This window comes from Gymnoscopelus microlampas (genome assembly GCF_963454915.1).
Source record: "Gymnoscopelus microlampas genome assembly, chromosome: 11".
NCBI classification, from domain to species: Eukaryota; Metazoa; Chordata; class Actinopteri; order Myctophiformes; family Myctophidae; genus Gymnoscopelus; species Gymnoscopelus microlampas.
The window spans coordinates 22727704-22751940 of record NC_139948.1 but is presented as its reverse complement, the minus strand read 5'-3'; the positions used below and the strand labels follow the sequence as shown (position 1 = coordinate 22751940).

At 40.4% G+C, this 24237-nt stretch overlaps 1 protein-coding gene across 9 annotated transcripts; it reads right to left on the bottom strand.

Moving 5' to 3' along the window:
- Nucleotides 1-3994: 3994 nt before the first annotated feature.
- LOC311054958 (uncharacterized protein) lies at nt 3995-22649 on the bottom strand. Of its 9 annotated transcripts, none has more exons than XM_084071006.1 (15): nt 22380-22649; nt 16512-16657; nt 16201-16272; nt 15536-15595; nt 15271-15387; nt 14496-14613; nt 13867-13884; nt 13513-13551; nt 11903-12082; nt 11475-11498; nt 9858-9899; nt 7882-7964; nt 7348-7401; nt 6207-6340; nt 3995-4728 (listed from the first exon to the last, which is right to left on the bottom strand). In XM_084071006.1, exons 2-15 carry the CDS (start codon nt 16548-16550, stop codon nt 4671-4673), a joined length of 1038 nt encoding a protein of 345 aa, XP_083927132.1. In that variant the 5' UTR covers nt 16551-16657; nt 22380-22649; the 3' UTR covers nt 3995-4670. The 9 variants fall into 9 exon arrangements, with proteins under 9 accessions (XP_083927132.1, XP_083927130.1, XP_083927128.1 ...); XM_084071004.1 differs by having other exon boundaries at nt 6203-6344; nt 16512-16578; XM_084071002.1 differs by having other exon boundaries at nt 6207-6344; nt 16512-16578.
- Nucleotides 22650-24237: the final 1588 nt, after the last annotated feature.

The window sequence follows — 24237 nt, the reverse complement described above, 5'->3', positions numbered from 1 at the left end:
TAAAGATGACCTAGAACGGATATATTGGATAATTGCATCCATTTATATTATTATTAATGTATTATCATTATTATTTAGTATTTAGTTAGAAGGTCAGAGTAAGAGATTTCAGCTTTTGAATACAAACCACTGACCTATACAGTATGTGGATCCACATTAGCAACCCCACTGTTCTAATAGTCAGGGAAAAATAACCATGGAATAAATTCCATACCAAGATATTTCTTCACAAAATGTGTTTGTAAAGGTGTCTAGTAATACATTCCAAAACATTGAAATTAAACTCCTCTAGGAGAGTCCGTGAAAGCTGGGGTGCCTGCAACCATATTCGGGAAGAAAGATTATTCTGCCTTAAGTAGCGTGTGAGGGGTCAAACTAGGGGTTTTTCATGATTTTGAAACCAATGCGAGCATTTGTTTTGCACAAAAACTGACACTCTTTTTCCAGCTTGTTGCAAAACGTTTTTTTTTTTTTTGCATTATACTTTTTTTCTTATCGTGAAATAAATATTTCTGGGTGCATGTAAATTAAAAAGTAGCTTTATTAGTTTATTTCAATTTCTCAAATCGTAGTAACAATCCACGGTCCCGCCAGCAGGACCTCTGTCTAAATATCATTTTAAAGGTACAAGTCTTGTGATTAAAATGAACTATTCCAAAGTAGTATCAAAACCGACGCTACAATCAACGCCGAAGTCCGACACAAACAAAAAACATTCACAAAGCTGCAGCGACTTGTTAAAAGTTGAATTCTACTGCACCAGTATGAAACATTTCCACAAAAATTATGTTCTTACTTCAGGGAAAAGTGATACGTGATATATAGTCCAAACCACTTTTTCCCATCAAGAACCCCACAGAAACCCCCATAGGGCATAGCAGTATTTTGGCCATTTTGTGGTTCCACAAAAAAAAAAGGCCATTAATTCTTCCCATAGAGATTTCCAAAAAATATTTATATCAATTATTTTAAGCCTAGAATCAAGCCATCCAGGCTACAGGTGAATCATGACCATTTTATTCCCTTCATTTTCCACAGAATCAAATGTTTTATGGTCATGGGCTAGGTAAGGCTTCATACCACATTGTGTTTTCCAGCTCATATATGATAATAGCAGTGTTATAAAGGCATCTATTTATAGAAAATATTTAGGCGAGAATTCAAAACCTTCTATTCCAGTAAGTTCAAACTTGTATAACTCAATGTCAGTTGCGTATAGAGTTGATTCTGGGGAGAAACTTGAAGTGTTACCTTCAAAATGAGACCATGCCCATGCATTTATTCCAAATGGTTCAAGAACAACAATCAATTTACTTTGGGTATGCTGTATATAGGCATTTTTTTCGAATTATACAGGATTGTTAACAGGATGAGACTGAGTGAGTTTGAAGTGTCAGGTGCTATAAAAGTCATTTGCAACCCTCTCCTGTGTGAATCATAGACAGACACAATAGTCTAGGAATATTTAAAAAATCTGGAAACTTCCTTACCAAGACATTAAAGGTATCTCGTAACACATTTCCAAAAATTTAAATTCAACTCCCCTAGGGGAACCTGTGACAACTGCTGAAAGTTGGGGTACCCAAAACCTTATCAATGAAAATGTTAAATGGTTAATCCTGCCTTACCCTTAAGTAGCTTGTGAGAACTAGAGTTTTCATGACTCTGGATCAATGGCAAGCATTTGTTTTGCACCAAAACTACTCCTTGACAGAAGGACAGCCACACCCACTTTTCTCGCTCGTCACAAACCATTTTTTGTCTGAAAATATGTATTGCTGGGTGGATGTAAATTAAAAAGTAGCTTTATTAGTTTATTTCAGTTTCTCAAATACTAAGAGATACTGCTCCTCAATGTCAAATGCCTTAGAAGTCAATGTCATCTAGAGGTCCCGGTTCCTCCAGAGGGTCCCCCTGGGTGGAGTGGAGGAGTGTAGTAGGACTAGGGTGTACCTTGTGTGGGTATAAGTAAGGGAGCATTAGAGGAGGGTGATGGTGTGGAAGTAAGAGGGGGCGCTGGGGGGCGTGTCCTCTCCTCCGCATCATCAGCGCCCATGCCCCTAAATGGGGTTGGCGAAACGGCCTTTCTGTGTGGAGTTTGCATGTTCTCCTCGTATACTCTATACTGCCTCCCCTGGTCAGCCGGGACGCCTGATGGAGGGGAAAGGAACTGGTTGGAATAACGTGTTCCTTCCATGCGCTACGTCCTACCAGGGAAACTCCCCCTGTCGGGTGATAAGAAGCGGCCTGCTCACTCCTCATGCATTGAAGGAAGCATGAGCTCAGTTCAGGACTCTCCCCAGGCTGGTAGAGGGAGAGTAGCGCCCACTGCCACAGCACAAGGGGAAAGGTGAACAGCCCATGACGCCCTGGGCTCCGGTCTTCCTATAGGATCCTACTCCTATCTGTCAGACAAGCATTGCTTTTCGCATACAGTGTACCTGATGCTCAGACTCTGTGTTTTTGTTCTGAAGCTTTTTAACTATGGAGATGAGAGAGGGGTACAGCTCAGGTCACTGGAGATCCCTGGTAATATTCCTGGGATAAAATGCAGTAATATTGAAGCAAACATCGGGTGTATAGTGTCCAACGTTATTGGCGCCTCAGTGCGGCCGCAGAGTCAGAGTGAGTGGACAGGGACGCACCGGCACTTCTGAATTAAGTGATTGTGAATGTGATTCAATTCATGGTCATTACAATTTTACTGTAATCCTTAAAAGTGTGACTGTTAATTCCTTGTGTCAATAAATTGATTTTAATCAGCAGTTAAGCTTATCATAGACAAATATAATGTCATTTGATTTGCGTTTGCTATAGCCACACCAGACCATTTTGTTTAATTAATCCAGAACACAAGCAGATTGCTGTAATTTAAAGTTCTTTTTAACTAGCAATGTGTGAGTGATAATTCTGTGTATCAATCAAATATAATTATATTCCAAGGCAACGTCTCTCTTCCATGGGCAGAGAGGGAGAGAGCGTAAGATTGCACTGGAGATAATGGCTTGCGCAGTCTTCTCTTAACACATTGCCTGCCTAAGACGTATATATACGTCATTTAGAAATCAGCTGTTGCGTGCCAATGACGTATATATACGTCTTTGGAAAAAAGGAAAAAAAAAATTTTTTTTTTCAAAAAAAAAATTTTTTTTTTTTTTTTGCATTTTTTTATAATTTCAACCCTTGTCGAATTATGAACAGATTAGGAGCTAAAAATGTTCGAAGATTTGCTGCTCCATTCACTTCAATGTTAAAATTCAAACGGACAAACAATTCACTTTGTTTTTTGGTTTAAAACTACTGCTTTTGAGCTATATTGAAACATCAACCAAACATGTCAACGAGGTCAAAATGACCTCGTTGACATTTGTGAAACCACACCTGAATCTCATCTGTGATTAGAAACCATCTGGGGATCAATCATACTGGAGGAAAAAAATCTGTGGCTACGCGAACAGGTACCAAAAACATGGCAAAACCCTGGCAGGCAACAGCTAAAAATCTGAAAAAACTCTGGCAGGCAATGTGTTAAAGGCAATGGCATCTGGCATGGTGATTGGTTTTATTAATGTAACGCCCAAACCACACCTACAGTATGCATAATGTAACGGGTAGCGCAAGTGTTTTAGGGATAAGGCTGGTGTCTGAAGATTGCAACTTTTGCAGGGGAACGCCCCTTGCACCATACTAAACACCTGTTGGTCTAACTCAGTCCCTAAGTCTGGAGATTTTCAAATCCATAGAGGAAAGAGGGGAATAACACAGGGCTCCATGGGCTTCCAGTCCTCCAAAATGCACCCAGCAATACAGTATATATTTTCACCAAAATTGCGACAAGCTGCAAAAGTGAGCGTGGCTGTTTTTCCGTCAAGAAGGGTCTTTGGTGCAAAACAAATTCTTGCAATTGATTCAAAATCATGAAAAACCACTAGTTTGACCCCTCATATGCTACTTTAGCCATATGCTAAAAAGAATTCCCTCATATGATTGCAGGTATCCCAATTTTCAGCAGCTGTCATAGGTTCCCCTAGGGAATTTAAATGTTTTGGATTGTGTTACTAGACACCTTTACAACAGACATTTCTTGGTATGGAATTTATTCAAGGTTTTTTGTAACTGGCAAATAGTTTTTGACTGATTTGGGAGGTCATTCCAGGCCTAAACCAATCGCTTAACTGGGACCAGCTGTGCTCCTTAAATTTAAGAAAACGGAAAATGTTTAGTGCATTCCTTAACAAAAGACCCACCGTAGGGATATGCACCTTGTACCTCCCTGGCTTTGGAACAGAGTGTGAACCTTACCTCCATGGTCAGACTCTCGTGCTTTTACAACTTGTTGATTGAATAAAAAAAGAGACTCAATTTCAACTTGTTTGAACTTGTTGTGTAGCACTGTTGTTGAACTGTAGAAAGCTAAATTACATCTCCTGTACTGCAGCCAAGAACCCATGACATGCCATGTCTTGTTCCGTAAGTTCCACGTCTGAACAAAAAAGTCTCCGCTCAGTCAACCCAAGGCATTTGCAGTCACATGATTGATACTCCAATAACGTAACATATCAATCAGTCATGTTTTGGTATCATCCAGGAGGCCGCTGGACGTAACGGATGACGGTTTATGTAACCAGATGTGGAGATTGTTGGTCAGGAAGAGGAGAATGGTCAACAGGTCAGTCAGACACTGATGTTGTCGTCATCATCAGTGTCATTCTGATCATCGCCGTCAATCTGAATGGAATTAAAGGAAGAGACAGATAGGAAAAAAACCGAAAGAGTGAAGGAGATTAAAATTTAAAACAATATGTAAAGCAAGAAGTAACCGCACGCACACACACGCACGCGCACACACACACACACACACACACACACACACACACACGCGCACGCGCGCGCACACACACACACACACACACACACACACACACACACACACACACACACACACACACACACACACACACACACACACACACACACACACACACACACACACACACACACACACAGTTCCCAAAGCTAATGATTTATCTGAAGCCTAAAGTCATTTGGGCCAGTCCTATAGACATACTGGTACGCCTTTTCACATCTTAACCACATAAAACTGAGTGTTCCTATTCTGGTGATGAACATTCAGTGAAATTAGCAGATCTGCAAGCTCTCAACATGTTGTGTTGCGACACGCTGTGAGCTTGTAGATCGGCAAAAGAGATTTGGTGTAGAGGGAAAAAGGAGGCGGCCTAGCAGGGGCCTAGTAACCCTAGGGTCCCTGGTCAATTCTGTAGGGATAAGTCGTTAAAGCGTTGAACACATTGAATCACATATTTAACAAGCACTCTAATAGAGGTGCACACACTTGCCGTTGGGCAAAGGATTGGGCATCACAAACTACAAGAACATGGTCAGATTCTTCCAGATTCCAATTGTAAAAATCTAATAAGTTTGCTATAATTGGGACTGGTGCAAGGCACAATACAAGATAATGTGTGCCTATACTGTCCATGGTGACCTGTCCTAATTTGTGCAGACCAGCTCAGATCTTGAATGTCAGTTGTCATAGCCAAATCAGGGTTTAAATCTTTGTGTGTTTTCCCTGCTTCAGTTTTTCACTGGCATCACTTTAGAGGCCTGCAAAGTATATACTTAATATGATATTTGGACAGCCTCTGTGTGGACTGGACATTAATAATTACACCTAATGGCCTTTTTTTTCCTTTTTGTTATTTGTTGGGCTTTTTCTGCCTTTATTGATGCGTTCGGCCGTACTTGGCTTCCAAAGTTAGAGGGAGGGGCGCATTTGACAAAAAATGCCAAAAATCATGAACAAAACGTCCAAATTAGAATCACATGTTGAGGGTTGTGTAGTCAATGCAGCACCAAAAGCTATTCCACTTTGACCCATAGGGACCGCCACAAATGCGAAGTTTACCGTTTGTTGCAAAAAAAATATTTGGGGATCAATCCCTTCCAAATTAATTACACATGATCTCGGGAGTGATATAATTGGTGGGCAAATTTTGTGGGAGGGGCCTATGTCTTAAAAACTAAACACCATATGAACGCAAGACCAGATCAACACCACATTTGAATTGCATGTTGCATGGCCTCCAACGTTATTTCTCACAGCGGTAGCTGTGCACCGATAGCTGTAACCCACGACTTGTTTTGGGGAAACCACACTTGCAATTTATATATATCAAGATACCCACGAAAAACCCACACGATGGCCCATCTTCTTATTCTTGGGTGGGGCTGTCACTTTCAATGAAGACCCGACTCGATTCTGATCGGAGGCGCAGCCTTCCCTTCCTTTGATTCCACCCTGCTTCGTTGCTCGAACGATCTAACTGAAGTAAAGCATAAGAAAATGCCAAAAAATACATCTTAAAACAATCTCATCTCTTAGCTAGCTATTCTTCTTCCTGTTGTTGTTCTACAGTAGACACATGGTGCTATTCTGCCACCATGAATGTGTGGCAGTGCAAACAAATATCTTGTGTCCTGTGAAACTGAATTCTTGGCATTCTTATGGAAGCTCATTTCCAACACTGAATAGACATTTTAAAAGTATTTGTGAGTATTTTAGACAAATGTAAGATAGGCATTTGTGAGAATACATCTGAGACTGTTGTGAGAAAGAAACTCGTCTTCCACAAATTCAGTATTAACCACTTTAACCCAGACGTCCCAATTTTGGGCATGGCATGTGAAGGGTATGTGGGTGGGGTATCTGGAAGTCTTTTTGTGGTTAATGGCAAACAGGAGGGCTTCTCTCAAACTGAAAACCACTAATTACTGAAGCAGGTGAATGGCAATGTTATGCACTAAATCGCACACAGCTGTACACAGACACAGACACACACACACACACACACACACACACACACACACACACACACACACACACACACACACACACACACACACACACACACTGAAACTGATCAGTTTTACCATTACCATTATTAAGGAATTAATTACCGAACATAATGTGTAATATTCTATATTTTATACCATAAAGTTGTAAAGTCACAGTGCACACTTTAGTATTTTGACCTTTGGGGGTGTTATATTAAGACTTATGAAACATGATTTTACAGATGGTGCGTCATCAGTGGTCAACAGTAGCTGCTGACCAACATGTGATATTAGAGGTGTGCACAACATGAACACTACGTGGACACTGTTATTGGTAGGTCAAGAATATATACAGATGTGTCTGCCTTCATCTAAACATATGCTTGTCAAAAGAAAAAGAAGGAGCTAGCAGGTAGCAGCCTTAGATTAAGAGCTTGTGCTGTAAGAATGGCTGTAAAGTGCTTTTGTAAATAAATAGTTAAACCTGCACACCTGTATCATCGCTGTATTCTGTGTCATTGTTCCATCCTCCTCAACTGGAGCCCTCTGAAAAAGAAATTACAAGCATGAAACAGGCAAAGTTGACTGTTTTTAAAACTATAATAGAAAATGTATGTTAGGGCTCCACTGTAGCTGAAGGCAACCTGAAGTGCCTTGCTCATATTAGTAGTTCAGGAGGTAGAGTGGCGCTTGGTAATCGGAAGGTTCCCGGTTCGATCCCCGGCCACCCCTGGGTTAGTGTCAAAGAGCCTTTGAGATAAGCAGGTTGATGCATTCCATGGTTTCATCTGCTGTCGGTGTGTGAATGGGTGTGTGGATGGGTGAATGTAATGCACATTGTAAAGCGCTTTGGATAACAGCACTATATGAAAGCAGTATTTACCATTTTTACACACACACACACACACACACACACACACACACACACACACACACACACACACACACACACACACACACACACACACACACACACACACACACACACACACACACACACACACACACACACACACACACACTCACCCTGCAAGCGTAGGACTGTATCGTCGGACGAAGCACCAGGACAGCGTTGAGGATCAGAGAGAGGCACAGACAGATGGACAAGACTGCCAAAAAACAAAGAAACCAGAAGCCTGTTGCCATCACTACTGTAATATCCTATTAAGGCATTCCACATCCCTTCCCCACCAAATAATAGAGTAACCCAAACCCCAAAATAATCCTAACCACATCAATATCAGTTATTGTACCAGTCAGATGTTTGGATGTTGCATCTGATCCAATTAATCTTTCATCATCTTTGTGCCTTGTACAGTGTTGGGGGTAACTCATTACAGTAACGAGTCGTTACTGTAATATATTACCAAATTGCGGTAACGGGTAATATAACGCGTTACCGAAACGCCAAACAGTAATACATTAGAATTACTATTATAATTAGCCAAGTTACTTGCCGCGTTACCGACCAGGGTCCCATCGTCCCGTTTTGAACCAATATGGGACACAATTTGTTCCGTATTTCTTTCATAAACATCCCCCCCTGTCCATCAGCACTGAATTTAACAGTAATGAACAAAATAAAACACAAGGAGAAGGCCAGTAAGTTTGTCGTAGGACCCAGGTTGGACCTCCGGTGCCATTATGTTCAGTCTGCGCTCTATGCTGCTGCCCGCACTGTCAGGTGGAAACGGTAAACGGAAGACTCGCCCCTAAACATGTCACCCCCATTTCTTTCGCAGACAAGCGGTTCTTGTATTCTTGTATTTGTTTTACTGAGGATAAGGTTAGAAATATAGTTTTACTGAGGTTAAGTTTAGGAATAAGGTCAGGTTTTGGCACCGTTTTACTGAGGTAACGTTTAGGAATAAGGTTAGGTTTAGTTTAGGCATAGTTTACTGAGGTTAGGATTAGGAATACCAGGTGAATACCGCCGGATTTGCCCCGGGGCGACTGTGTTTAGGGGCGAGTGCTTTGGTATATATATATGCGCCTGGGTATTTGGAACGATGATAGCTTAGTAAGCCTAACTCCACCACATCTCCACAACTGAAGAGAAAACGCACGCTAAAGTGAGTGCGTTAACGCATTCCACACATGGTGGTCTGTCTGATCAAACAGCATGCCCAAAACAAGGCAAACAGTCCCGTCCCGTCCCGTCCCGTCCCGTCAGAAAAACAGAACACCCCAACAGCAGTGTCACACAGGTGGCTATACCAAGCATCTCCTGATCAGAACATCTTGTTCTAAATCTGATCAATCTGATCATTTTCGTTGCGTATTTAATAGCAAATAGGTGTCAATGCTTACTAGGAATACAGGATAGGTGAGCACAATAGGCACATCTGGGCAACTCGATGTAAAATTGGCTATTTTGTCCAAAATATAAATAAATTATGATGGGATTTGTCTACTCTGTTTTAAGTCGAATAAATAAACATGCATTTAATAAATGAATCAATTGGCTTATATACAGTAGTGCCTATATGAAGAACAACTATGAGCATACAATATAATTACATTATTTATTGATTGATTATTATTTTATTATTGATTTGTTTTTTTTTTAAATGGCCATTTTGGTAAAAAGTAATTTAAAAGTGGGGGCGGCAGTGGCTCAGGGGTAAAGTGGCCGGGTAGAGTGAACTGGAAACCGGAAGGTTCCCAGTTCGATCCCGGGCTGGGGCACTCCCCTAGAGTTAATGTCGAAGTGTCCTTGAGCAAGACGCTGAACCCCTTTTGCTCCCGATGAGCAGGTTGGTGCCTTGCATGGTTTCCTCCGCCATCGGTGTATGAATGTGTGTGTGAATGGGTGAATGGCACAATCATTGTAAAGCGCTTTGGATAAAAGCGCTATATAAATGCACCATTTAAAAGTAATAAGTCATTTAATGTATTACTCTTGCTCAGACAGTAATATGTAACAAAATATATTACTTTAAAATGAAGGTAATAAGTAATATGTAATTAAATTAATCTATTAAAAATATAAAGTAACTTGCCCAACACTGGTCTTGTACTGGTATTATCTTCAACGTTGTGTACTGTAGGAAACATAGGAAAATACATATAACATTAGGAAAAGAGGAAAACATTTTGCATTCACTGCATTCAACATTACAGCAACAAATTACATTATTAATTATTAATTATTCTCTCCCCTTTGTTGCACAAATAAGTTAACCATCTCAAACGTTCATTCACAGTAGTAGGGCCATACTTGGGGTTTGTAACCCAAGGGAACATGCCTAAAAGACTACTTGATATTTGGACAGCCTCTGTGTGGATTTATATTAGGCTTCAACATATAAAAAATACATCAAGAAATTGATTCAGCTGAATTAAGTTAACTGGGTTGCCCAGTTTTGCTCAAAGCTATGTGTTAAAATGTGGCTTCTAGACAACATAGGTTAGCATGAAGGTTTTTAACTAATATTTATGCATGCTGGGAGCTCTAATGGCTTGAGTAATGCAAAAGACTATAAGCAAAAATTAAAGTACAACTCTGCTAAATATTCAATAAACAACATTTATACACAATACACTTTTGCTTGGTTATATTTCTAACCAGGTGTGTGCCTGGGTAGCTTGGTCAGTAGAGTGCTCCACTTTGAGTCACAAGGTTCTGGGTAACTAACCAAATCATATGGTGGAATTAGAGACAAATAACTTGAATGGTTAAAGAACATTTTGATCCAGACAGTTCTGCTGATGTGCCCTCCTATTTTCCTCCTTTCTATATTTCTTTGTTTTTCCACTTCCATTTCCTGGCCCTGACCATTGCTGCACAGTAGCATTAATATCCTTTTCTTATTTAGAATGGGGTCCATTGATAACGCTGTGTGTTAGTTCACCTGCTCACACTCACACCTGTTCACAACAGTGCTGGTCTCGGGGTGGGCAGAAAGCAAAACCAACCAATCATGTGTTTCTTCTAAAAGCAAACTGACATTTTGACCAATTTGTAACATGTACCTATTCTTTATTTCCAGCCTATATTGAGGTTAGGGAGAGGGAGCGGCCTATATTCATAGCGACTTGCAGGGAGGGCCTATGGATTTGCGTTTAATTTCTGCCCCTGAGGAAGGGGTACTGTATATTTGTGGGAGAATGGGATTCTTGAGCTGTGCTTTGATGACAATAACAATGAATCAAACAGAAAGTAAGGGTGAATTACTGAGCAACGTCGAACAGCATCACATCTTTGCACACACCATCTGCAGAATTAGCAACAGTTTGTGCATCTGTTGCTTTAGTTTTCAAAATAAACACAACCCACCCTAGCACTACGAATACAATAGTTACTATGTATTATTGAATATCTCATTGCAACTTTACTATTACAATACTGTACATGTTAGTTCATGTACTAGTCTGCAGGGATTCTACCTGAGCTATGTCTAGTTTGTCAAACTGTGGATATTTAGAACAAAATAATATATTTCTAAAAGTGTCCAATTTCTTCCAGCAGTAAAATGTATGAATAATACTGATCCAATGGGTTATCTACCCGGATATACATTTTTGGTTGTGCTGATTTGGTCTATAATCAATACATCTGATTTACAACGCAGGAAAGGAACTTAAAGTATCTGCTTTTTATGATATAAAGTACTTACATGTTTGCGAATCTTTCTGTTTATCTAGAGGAAAATAAAAAATAAAACTGATATTATTAGAGTTACAAACTTACAGTAGAACCACATTACGCAGAATTTTGTAGAATGTGAGTTACAACTTAAGCAACCACAAAAAACTTCAGAAGCTGAATACTGTATGTATTGAGATCTCAGTAATATACCATTGAATGATAAGAAAGGGTGGGAGAGAAAAATGAAAATGTTCTAAGGAGCAACAGCTCTCTCTGAGTCATGTAATGTACAGTATACAGTACAGTAAAACTATGGAGAAAAATAGACCCCGAACACAAAGACTGTGTGCAAGTGCTATCTACAGACAGAACATACTGTGTGTAAATATATATACATCTATATCTATACTGTATATTTAATCTATATTATATTATTATATAAATGTAATAGCTCACCGGTGTCACCGGTCTGTATGTCTGTTGATGTTGAAATCGATGTGACTGTCTCTGTTGTTGTTGATGTTGGTCTTGTTGTAATTGGTTGTGTTGATGTCGTATGTTTTGCCACTTGTGTTGCTGTTGCTGTGGTCAGTGAGGGTGTGGTTTGAGGCACAGTTGATGCAGGTGTAGATGGACCTAAAATAACAGATTTATCATTTTTATATGATTTAACCTTGAACAAATTCTTATTTAAATGGCGGCCTGGCAAAAAGGCAAAACTTTTTGAGGGAAGGGAGTACGTAGGGAGAAATTATACTGTATGCCAACACACCCAATACTTAAATAAAATAACAGTTATCATGATGATAGAGGAGACTAACCACTTAAGCCCTATTTACAACTAAAAACAAAAGCCAATATATAAGCTCACAACACAACACATCGCAACACAAGCTTGTATATGTGCTATTTTGGAAAATGACTATAGTTTTGAAAACGTTTCAGCTATAATCACATGCCCAAAATAGGGATGCCAAGGTTAAAGTTTAAGAACAACGTTTAGAGTGACCACATTCTTTAATGGGACACAATCACACTTTTGTTGTGCATTTCAGTTAATTGTTGATTAACCTGCCCAGTCACACGTCACACTGCTCTCTGCCATGTGAAGTGGTCATATTTAGAGACAGAACTCCGCTAGCCTTGTGGCTGGTCCAGGGGATAAAGGTGGTCATTCTTTAAGGTGCTCATTATTTACAGTACAATCCATATTGACAGAGAAAAATCCCCTTTTTTAAGCCCGTTTCTGTATTCCTACATTTCCTATGATGAACTTCACGGGCAAGCAGTACCTAGTAGAAAACATAATACAGTATCTGAATTTTACATTGAATAAACCTACAACAATTATAGATGTTGTTATCTCATGTGTTTGACCGGCTCCCGGTCAAACACAGAATCAACTTCAAAATCCTCATCACCACCTACAAAGCCCTCAACCACCAGGCACCCCAATACATTTCCGACCTCCTTCACAACCACGTCCCCACCCGTTCCCTCAGATCCAGCGATGCCAACCTCGTCAAATTCCCCACCAAAAAAACGAAAGCGCACCTGGGGTGATAGGGCATTCTCCGTTGCAGCACCCACCCTCTGGAACCCACTCCCACCTCACATCAAAACCACCCCCACCCTTGCCGTGTTCAAAACCTCCCTCAAAACCCACCTCTTCACAACTGCTTTCCCCACCTAGCTGATCTCCTACCACCCTAGTCTCAACTTTTGTTTTATTCCCTGGCCTTCTGTAGCCTTTTTAACTTTTTATTCTCTGTATTTTCTTATTAAAGTTGTTTTGTTTTCATTGTGTTCTACTTAGTTTAGCTTTGTAAAGCAACTTTGAGTACCCAGAAAAGCGCTATATAAATTCCAGGTATTATTATTATTATTATTATGTTGAAAATCGGGATAGTATCCCTTTAATGCTAGTAAAAATGGTATAAGTTAAATATTTTAGTAGGATCATTGCTTCTGTAGCAGTTAGCCCTGCAGAGATACGTAATACATATATACACTTTTTCTTCTAGTTCAGAAAGCTGTATTAAAGAGATAATGTGTAGGGTACTCACTGGTCATAGATGTTACTGCTGTGCACTGAAAAAGGTTATCTGCAAAAGATGAGGTCCAAGTTACAGTATGTTAAATATGAATGACTTAAGTGTGGTTTGCTGAATTTACTAAATGTTGAATGATATTGCAGGAATGACCCATTATACTGTAAGTATAATGGGTCGCACGCACACACACACACACACACACACACACACACACACACACACACACACACACACACACACACACACACACACACACACACACACACACACACACACACACACACACACACACACACACACACACACACACACAGACAGGAAAAGAGACACACAAATGAAGAAGAGAGAGAGAGATACATTACTCACTGTTATGGTTAGCACAACCTAAGCCAATGCAGGAACAAAAGTAAAATGAGATATAGTCAGTGAAAGTAAAACATATACTATAAATTCCTTTCAGATCAGCTCAATGTTTTATGTTGCCATATTTTGACGATACCATCAATCTTTTTTAAAACATTGTGATGTGCAAAACCACCAGTAAAATGGAACAATATAAACAGTAATCATCTTCCTTTGGTTCCATATTTCTTTTTTTAAGTGTCATTATACAGTGTGCACCAGGAAATACCTGGTAAATAGAAAGAGAAAACGTTGGATGCATGTAAAAGATTTCAGTGTGGTGCATACGGCTTTGATGAGTGTCTATACGAATGCAATTTATTGGCCTGTGTTCGGGGGAGGGAAGCCAGGCGGGTTGGGCTGAGAGAGTGTTCATCCTATTCTATTCCTTTCCTCTCATTAGTTATTCATTAGTTAATTTCATTGATTCTGGCTATGTCGTCACACCATGGTCGACGGTACATATCAGGACAGTTTGTTGTGTGATTTTGTCACCAGATCGTTCGCTGGCAATCAGGATGGGTTGTAAGTAGAAAGTGTTATGTTCTTAACTACTGTATATCAATCACTGAATATGATTACATCTTCTTTACCTTCAATAACAATCTCAACCTCTTCAGCAATAATACAGCGGAGGGCAGAGAGAATCACAAATCTAGTTGTATTCATGTCAGCATCATCCAAAGCAGAGTTGGAACTAACACAGTTTTCCTGTGTTAGAAAGCAGAAAACAAAGAGGGAAGTTTCAGCTGGGAATTAAGTAATAAAACATTTTGCTGTTTATTTTCTTTTTAACTTATTTTTTTTTGGCAATGATAATAATGCAAAAACATAAGTGTTTGTTTGCATTTGCTTCCCCCCCCCCCCATATATTTTCATAATAAAAAAGTGCCATATATAGTATCGATATCGTGAGGCCAATATCGTGTAATTTTCGATTTCAAAAGATTTATTAAAACCAAGCGAAAACAATCTCCAAAGGAATTCTTTTTCAGTTGGTTGAAAAAGGACCATCACACATGCTTTTCCGAATGTTGATATAGCCTTGCGAATAAATCATGAATCAAAAACAGAATGACATTGACCATGTGACAATACAGCATGAGTCATCTGACTCACTGGATTTCAGTGATGTTGTTGCGGAATGTGGACATCTCAGCTCGATAAGCTATAAAGAAGAGCTTCTGCGTTTTAATTAACAGATTTGAATACTAATGCACCTCACAAACCTAATGGCCTTGCTTTAATAGTGATGTCAAAAGCACTGCATGTAAAACCATTATTTATTCAGCTGAGAGTGAAACAAAGCAAGAGCTCCTCCCTCAGACAGACAGACAGACAGACAGACAGACAGATAGACAGACATACCTGTCTCACCTTGTCCCCGTCCCCGCAGTGTCGAAGTAAATTACACATTAAATCATTTCCTCTTTCTTTCTCTTGCTTTGCACAGCATAACCTATTCAGGACATGGATTACATCGACCTGTATACAGTAACAGAATTCATCATTGATACATCAATATTAATTAATTAATTAATTAATTAATTAATTCAGACAGACAGACAGACAGACAGACAGACAGACAGACAGACAGACAGACAGACAGACAGACAGACAGACAGACGGATACCTTTCCACTGCTCCCTATCTTAACTGGATACATAGATACCTCAGATAGGCCTGATAGCTTCTTTAAAAAGAAAAAGTGAAAAGAAGAATACATTAAATATTGTCCCAATTACAGTGATCGTGGATATAAACATTGCATCTCCATGCTATGCAATATTGTAATAAATGGAGAACTATAAATGGCACATTCCATATGGAGTGCTTTTGCAGCACAAGTACATACACTGACTAAAGAATAAGAACAGAGATAAAGGGAGGCTGATTATTAATAACAATCCATTGTACAGTACAAATGCATCTAGAATCTACTCAACTCATATTTCGTCCACCCACACATTATCCTATCATACCATTTTGTTTCCTTACCATTTATATTCTACTTGACTAGATTATAATTTACATTTTTTAAAGACGTACTGTAAGTCAGTGGTTCTCAACCTGTGGGTCTTACTTCTGATAGGTGATAAGTGACAGATAAATTGCTCTGACATGTAGTAAGAAAGAGGAATAAGATTTGAGCAAAATTGCATGAATTAACAGAAGTTCAAAATACATTATGGTTTTGAACTCAAGAATATCACTACAGACAAACTACTACTGCAGGAGAAAGTAATAACAAATTAAGGCTTAAAGACAGAGGCAGGAAGCAAGGCAAAGAAGACATACCCACTCTTCAATGGTTGAGTCCAAGTATTCACCACAGCCTGCCTCTGAGGAGTTAATCGTCATAAGAAACACCTGGCGAAACAACACACAGCAAGACATTTTAAAGGTGCACATCTAACCGTCTGCTTTTTCACACAGTTCACGCTGTTTTGTCTGAAACTAGGGCCAACCCTCTTACTTGTTCTTTATCTATAATTTAGTTTTTCTCATCTCTATCTCCATCCCTTGCTCTCTCCAACATTGTCATCTCTCAACGTTGTCTTGCAGTATGAATTAGCTTTTAGTGCTGCCTGCATCAGTGTGTGACTTACGTAAAGAAACAAGAACTTTAGGACTCTCCATGTGGACATGCTGTCACGGTCTTCATCGGGACTTGAACTGAGATAAGAGAGACAGAGAGACAGACAGACAGATAAGAGAGAGTGGAAGGGCGGGGGAAGGAATTGAAATGAAAGAGCTACAGAGCGAGATAAAAAGTGAGATAATGAGAAGATGTGGAGCAACAAGAGAGGGAGAATGAGAAAGATGGAGAGAATATTAGGGATGAGAAGGAGGAAGAGGGAATGAGAGATATATATTTATATATACATATTTCATGTTGTATGCATGGAGTTGACATTCAGTGTGTTTCCATGCTCCACACACGGTGTAACTGTGAAAATCAGCAGTCTATGTGTACGTGACTACTTTGTGTAACAACAATCAAGGATGTTGTACCCTTCAAAGCATCCAAACAATTGAAATTATCGATGCGAAAGTACGGTCTAGCCAACACCAACTCAGGACTCCTGAATCGCTGCCCTCCACACCCTCCTATCTGTCTAACATCAGGGTCTTGAGCTCTGCAGTGTTATCTCCGCTGTCATGTCTTGTCATGTCTCCGCTGTCATGTGCATCTACGTAGGTGGTGGTGCGCCTCTTCCCTTTCATGGCTTTGGCCTGGGTTGGCTCCCACAGTGTCAGTTTGCTTGTCACCAGTTTTGGGTGCCTGACACAGTGCCCTGCCAGCCTCATCCTTCTCTCTCTGACCTTGTCTGGACCTGGTCTGTGGTACAGTAGGACCCCATAGAGGTCCACGTTTCTGATGTGGTCCTCCCATGTGACACCTAGTGCCATTCGTAGCATTGTTGTGTAGACGCCATCCAGGGCCCTTTTGACTGATTGATTGAATAGTTTATTAACAGCTTGCAAAAAGTACAGTGGTACAGTTATACAATAATGCTAAAAGGATAACACAAAAAGTTTCCATTGTGTTTCCATTGTGGTCCTATGTATTCAATTCATCAAGACACATACACAATTCAAAACCTGCTGTGCTGTGAGTGTCCATGTCTCAGCCCCATACAGCAGACTCCACTGTAGCTACGAACATCCGCCTCTTGAGGTATTCTCCCATGATGTCAGATTTCCACACTCTTCTCAACCCATGTAGGGCATCCCAGCCAAGTGCCCTCTGGACCTTCACATCCTGTTCCATTGAAGCAGTCCAGGCCTTGAGATATTTGAAGTCCTCGACTACCTCGAGCACCGTCCCATCGGCAGTGGCAATGGTTTTGCCCTTCGGTTTTGTCCATCGTACAGAGGGTAGAATTATCATCTGGCAACACTGTCACTAATTATGACCGGACACGGCCACCACTAAATGCCTAGAACTATAAAAGTGTTGCCCGGAGGAAGGGTGTATTGGGAAATTACAGCATTTGTGTTTAACATAGTTGTTAGTAAGGTAATGATAAATTACTAACTTTCAGCAAAAAGGTGAACGTGATGGCTCCTAATTGGTATGGTGTATTTATGAAACGCCATTATACACAGCGCTTTACAATGTTCATTACAGATTCACCCATTCACACACACATCCACAGACGTCAGAGGAAACAATGCAAGGCACCAAGCTGCTCATCAGGGAAAGTTAGGGATTCTTGCTCAAAGACACTTTGACACTAACCCAGGAGAAGCTGGGGATCAAACCGGTAACCTTCCCTTTCCCAAGCAACCGCTCTGCCGCCCCATCGCCTACTTAAAGAGAAGAGAGCTGGGCTAACACCCTCCATATCATATAAGGTCAACGACCTATAATGTAGGGTTGTGTATTAGGCCAGATCATAGGCGCCGATTTATGTGCGCGCTAGTGGGGGCACTGGGGGCTCAACTCGACTACTAGCCCATTTTTTTTCATTGAGTACTTTATTAACAGTTTGCCAATAATACAGTGGTACGATTTTACAATGAATGTCCTAGGGCGTTTTATGACACACTCTACTTAAACACACACACACACCCACCCACCCACCCACCCACCCACACACACACACACACACACACACACACACACACACACACACACACACACACACACACACACACACACACACACACACACACACACACACACACACACACACACACAGGGCCAGTGGGACCCTGGGCACTGATACCAATCAACAATTTGCTTCAATGTAAATATTGTTGCTGTCATGTAGAAACCTTGTAGTCAAAAACGTTCCTTTTTTATTCCTAGTGGTCCCATATATACACATGACCATATACGGGCATAGCCGTCGTATCTGTGGCTCTGGACAACTGGATCATCATATATGCCTATATATGTGTGTATCGGGTTTGTATATGGTTATGTCTGAGTCACAGTGACATGCCTGTATATGGGCATATTTTAATATATAAGATTATTGTCTCCGCCTGGCTGAAAGGCATGGCGAGAGAGTATGTTTTGCCCCCTGTCCGTCCGTCCGTCCGTGTGTGTGTGTGTGTGTGTGTGTGTGTGTGTGTGTGTGTGTGTGTGTGTGTGTCCGTCCTTCTGTCTGCGACCAGCTAATATCCGCCACCGTTGGCCCTGTCGCTGTGAAACTGCGCACACACACTCCCTGGATACCACAGCAGAACCTCTGCCCCACATTTTTCAGATCAGCCTGTCATAGCGCCACCATGAGGCCGACTTTTGCAAAACAATTTTTTTGCTATTACTCCTACAGATTTTGTCCATAAAACACGCAAATCGGTACACAGTATCTCTATAGCCATGTGATCAACACGGATCTGTCTGATTTTCCATTTTCCGTCCTGATTGGCTAAAATTGGCTTCCAAAGTTTGCAGGATTGGTTCATTTTGAACAAAATGCCTGAAATCACGAACGCAGCATGCGATTTCCGTGAAATTTTCCACAGAGATTCCCACTTGGCCCAGGAAGAAATGCCACTTGAAACGTTCACATCAGCCTCATGGTGGCGCTATAACAGGCGATTCACGTTTTTAGCTATAACTGATCTGATCTGCGTGAAACTTTGCACGCACACTCCCTAGAGGCCAAGGAAAAACCTTTGCCCTGCATTTTTCACATTATGCCTTCTAGAGCGCCACCAGGAGGCTGAGTTTTTGTAAAATCACGCAAATCGGTCCACAGTATTTCTTTAGTCACGTGATCAAGATGGATGTGTCCCATATTTCATATTCCATCCTACTTGGCTAACATTGGCTTCCAAAGTTTGCAGGATAGGTCTCTTTTGAACAAAATTCCTCAAATCATGAACGATTTCCGTGAAATTTTGCACGCACATTCCCACTAGGCCGAGGAAGAAATGCGACCCTTTTCACATTGCCCTGTTATAGCACCACCAGCAGGCCTAATTTAGCAAACCACATTTTTGGAACAAAATGCCCCAAATCATGAATGCAGTGTCCGATTCTCGTGCAAGGCCTAAGAAGAAATGGCACCCTTTTCACTTTGGCCTATTATAGCGCCACCAGGAGGCCACAATAATCTACCTGACCTGGCGGAGACTTGTGCTCCGAGGAGCACTTTTTCTAGTTTTAAAAACATTTTAAAATAGTGAGAATAGCTATTTTACAAGCTCACAATGCGTCACATCACAATGCGCTGTGAGCTTGTAGATCGGCTATGTTCACTACGTTTGTGTGACACTCTTGAATGACGAAGTAGGACATTAATTTACGAAAAAAGAACATGGAGAAATATGGAGATACAAGGTTTATGCATGACAGAAACTATATATAAATATGTATTTATTTACATTAAATACATTTAATTCATATTTAAATATAGGTTAACGCTCACATTTGTGGGTCCCCTCCAATGAAGCCCTGAAAAGGACTAACGTCTGTTTTTTTTTTCTTGTTTTTTTTCTAAGTACCATAAAATGTACTTTCTTGACCCACACATGCCTTTCAACTTGAGTAGTGTGTTGGGGCGCTGAGTTGGCCCAGTCCCCAGTATGGATCTATAAATCCCCAGTTTTGCACATACAGTAGATGGCAGTGCTTGCGCAGCCTGGCAGGTTGACCAACCTTAAAGTATAGACAACTTCTCCCTGGAGCCACATGCACGCACGCACACACGCATGTTACCTACCAGTAGGCCTATGCCATACACATAAACCAGCAACAACCAGCAACAAACTCCAATATCCCATACACATCAGAGAGTGCACAAGCTTCAATGTGTATTGACAAGCAAACTGACACTGTGGGAGCCAACCCAGGCCAAAGCCATGAAAGGAAAGAGGCGCACCACCATCACCTACGTAGACGCACTGCGGCATGACAGCGGAGATAACACAATATGTATTTACTTTTGAATGTTTTACATACATAATTACAATTATTTTGTATTTTTATTCTAATTATTTTATTTTTCAATTTCGTTTTTTCAAATGTAGCTATTTTTTATTTAAATGTATTTTTACTTTGAAATGTATTGACATTTAGTGAAATATGTTCATCAACTAACATAAAAGTATGTAATCCCAGACAAAAAAATCTGCTTGCATTGAAAACACATTTGTTACAATTGACAAATGAATTTGTGACCAATAACATAGAGATACAATTAATCTAAGTTTAAATCAGCTGACATCTTATCTTTAAACAGCAGAAGGAAAATATTTTACGTTTACACCTCAAAAACTGTTTTTGTTGAAAACTTCTGCCGAGATGAAATGATCATTCTATCCTTCCATAGGCAGAGAGAGGACCCTATACTGAGCATGTGCACACCAAGTTTCACCCCTCTAGTTTATTTCTAATTAGAATTATTGAGTTACGTTTGCCCCCTGTTCTTTTGACTCCAATCTCCCCTACTATAGGCTATCTTATTATTTGTATCATCTTCCTGCAGGGACCACAGACAATAGCTAAATGGCTGTATAAAATAAAGAAATAAAAGTAGACCTATAAATTCTCGCCATGAATTCAATTCATAAATGATTCTAGAATGTGCAATTTCGTTATCAAATAGCCCTACCATTGGTTGTGTGCAAATAAAAATGTATGTTATTGGTGGTCGTGGTCTCAAATAACACGATTACGCCATTTGTAAACTTTCTTCTTTTTTTATACAACAAAAGTAGGCTACATTTTCTCTCACAAACTGTCGTGTTGTGTACAGATGTGTAGGCTATGTGTGCTGATTTCAAACAGCCTATTGTGATGTTTTGCCAGACATGCATGTAGCAGACGTGAGTTTTGGTGTAGCTTAGACGAACACATGGCGCGAATAATCAGTGGTGGAAAAATCTAAAAAGTATCAATATTTCCCTGTAGAAATACTGTTACAAGTAAAAGTCCGGAATTCAAAATGCACTTGAGTAAAAGTAGCCTACAGAAGTATTTATATCAAAATGTAGGTTTACAAATGTTACAAAAAAGTATAGGTGGTTAATGTATGTTAAAATCTACAAAGTAAATAACTAAAGTTTTCAAAAAATTGCAGTGGAGTAATAGTACAATATTTGCCTCTGAGATGTAGTGGAGTAGAAGTAAAATAAATGAAAATTGTACTTAAGTACAGTACTTGAGTAAATGTATTGAGTTACTTTACACCACTGCGAATAATAGGTCTGCCTATAATTATTCAGAGTCAGACTCGTCGTGGAAAGGCTGTCAAATCTGCGTGTAGCCGCTATACGCACTCCCGTGTTGGCACGGGAGTGCACCATGAACCATGGTGACAGACAGAGAAGCACTTAGTGTCAGACAGGCTGACCGTCAGACAGACTGGCAGGCAGACAGACATGCGGCTGGAGAGCACTTACACACTTCTTGGGTCACTTGAGCATAAACTGCAGTGACTCGAAACTATTAATCTACCTGTTGCTCATCAACATCATGCAGCAATTACAGAAAAAAAGAATGTGGACCTTACCGTGTGGTGGTGGGGAAGAGGTATGCTCCAGCTCCGCTTACTGTGACCGCGTGTGACTGGTGAATGCAGTTACTTTCGATTTGATTTGTTTGCTGTTGCATTAAATATAACAATAATCCTATCCGCCCCCTTCGTTTCGACTGTGTATATCTCATCCCCGGACATGATCCCACCATATCGTGCTGCAGCTGGCCAGCGGACGCCGTGGGAGTCGAGATGAGATGGTGTGAGGAAGCCCCCTCTCACCCCCCCCCGGTATCCACAAGTTTCCTCTGGCGTTGTGGTGGGCATCAGTTCCTGTCGATTTGATAGGTATCAGGGATCAAATCGACAGGAAGTGTTTGTGATGCCCACAACGCCATAGGAAACTTGTGGACAGCCTACTCTCTACCGCCCACACCCACCCTGACTCACCACCCATCCACCTGCAGAACGCACAGACCAGACGGCAACTGGCGGAATCTCGGACTTTCCCCCCGTACAATAATTTTAGAGCAGGGGTCTTCAACGTTTTCAGGCCAAGGACCCCTTAGCTGAGAGCGAGATAAAGCAGGGACCCCCATTATATATTGTGTAAAAATATTTATTTTTTCATAGATTTCATCGGCAGCTGCATTTTTTTGATTTGATTTGATTTATTTGAAAAGCCAAAACCACATGGTCACCGCAGTTCGAGGATAACACAAGAAAGTCCTGAGACTTATTTCCGTTGAGGTCCTCTTACAATTAACAATCAATACGTTAAAAATACTTTAGATTTGTTTCACAGCACTATCATGTTGGATTCATGTTAATGTGTATTTCCAGACATTTAACCATGCACTTAAACAATAGGCTACTTAGTAAACCTGACTTTTCACTCTGTATACTTAGTCTGCTCTTTTTTCCCCCTACACCAAACCACTTTGCTGAAAATAGCAGATCTACAAGCACACAACGCCTCGCAGCGCGAGGCATTGTGTGCTTGTAGATCTGCTATTTTTGTCATTTACTCAAGTTCTCCTCAGAATAGGGATGCTTTGGTGAAGTGGTTAACGTAAAAATCACACAAAGATTTGGCGGACCCCCTGTAGTAACTCTGAGGACCCCCTAGGGGTCCCAGACCCCCTGTTGAAGACCTCTGTTTTAGAGGCACCCTTCATTGCACCAATGAGAGACAAATTACGCTGGAGGGCCTGAACAGCTGGGAGGCCTGGGACTGGAAGACATACTGTAAAGTAGACCAGTCAACTAGATTAGGCAGGGCAGGGGGCCACAATTGTGAAATTACTTGAAGTTGGGGGGCCACAAGAAAAAAAGAAAGAAAACGGAAACCTGTTATTTATTGTTTTATTTATTTTGTGGTGCTAATGGTGGATTATTGTCCATCACACCAAAGTCTCGCCATCTCATCCATTAGCTTTTAGTAGACCGAGTGGTACCGCTGTTAGGCCTACACTTCGGCCACAGTTGTCTTTTTATACAACCTGTTATCATTACGATTATTAATACATAATAATAATATAATTCATATTCATAATACAGTATTATAATTATTATTATTTAATAATAATGATAATAATAATAGCCTAATAATAATACTAATACTAATAATAATATAACTATTAGGCTAAGGCAGGAAAGTATAGGCAATAAGTAGTAGAGTATGAGAATATGCAACACACATGTCCAGTCTTGACTCTTGCCAAAAATAGGGTTTACCAATAAAGAGCTGCAGTTTACTCAAGTCAGTATCCAGTTTTGGAGAGAATTAGCGTTTACTGCAAATTAGGTCCACATGTAGTTTCTAAATATAGGCCTAAATCATGAGGATATTTCAATCATCCATCCATTCCATCCATTTTCAACCGCATATACG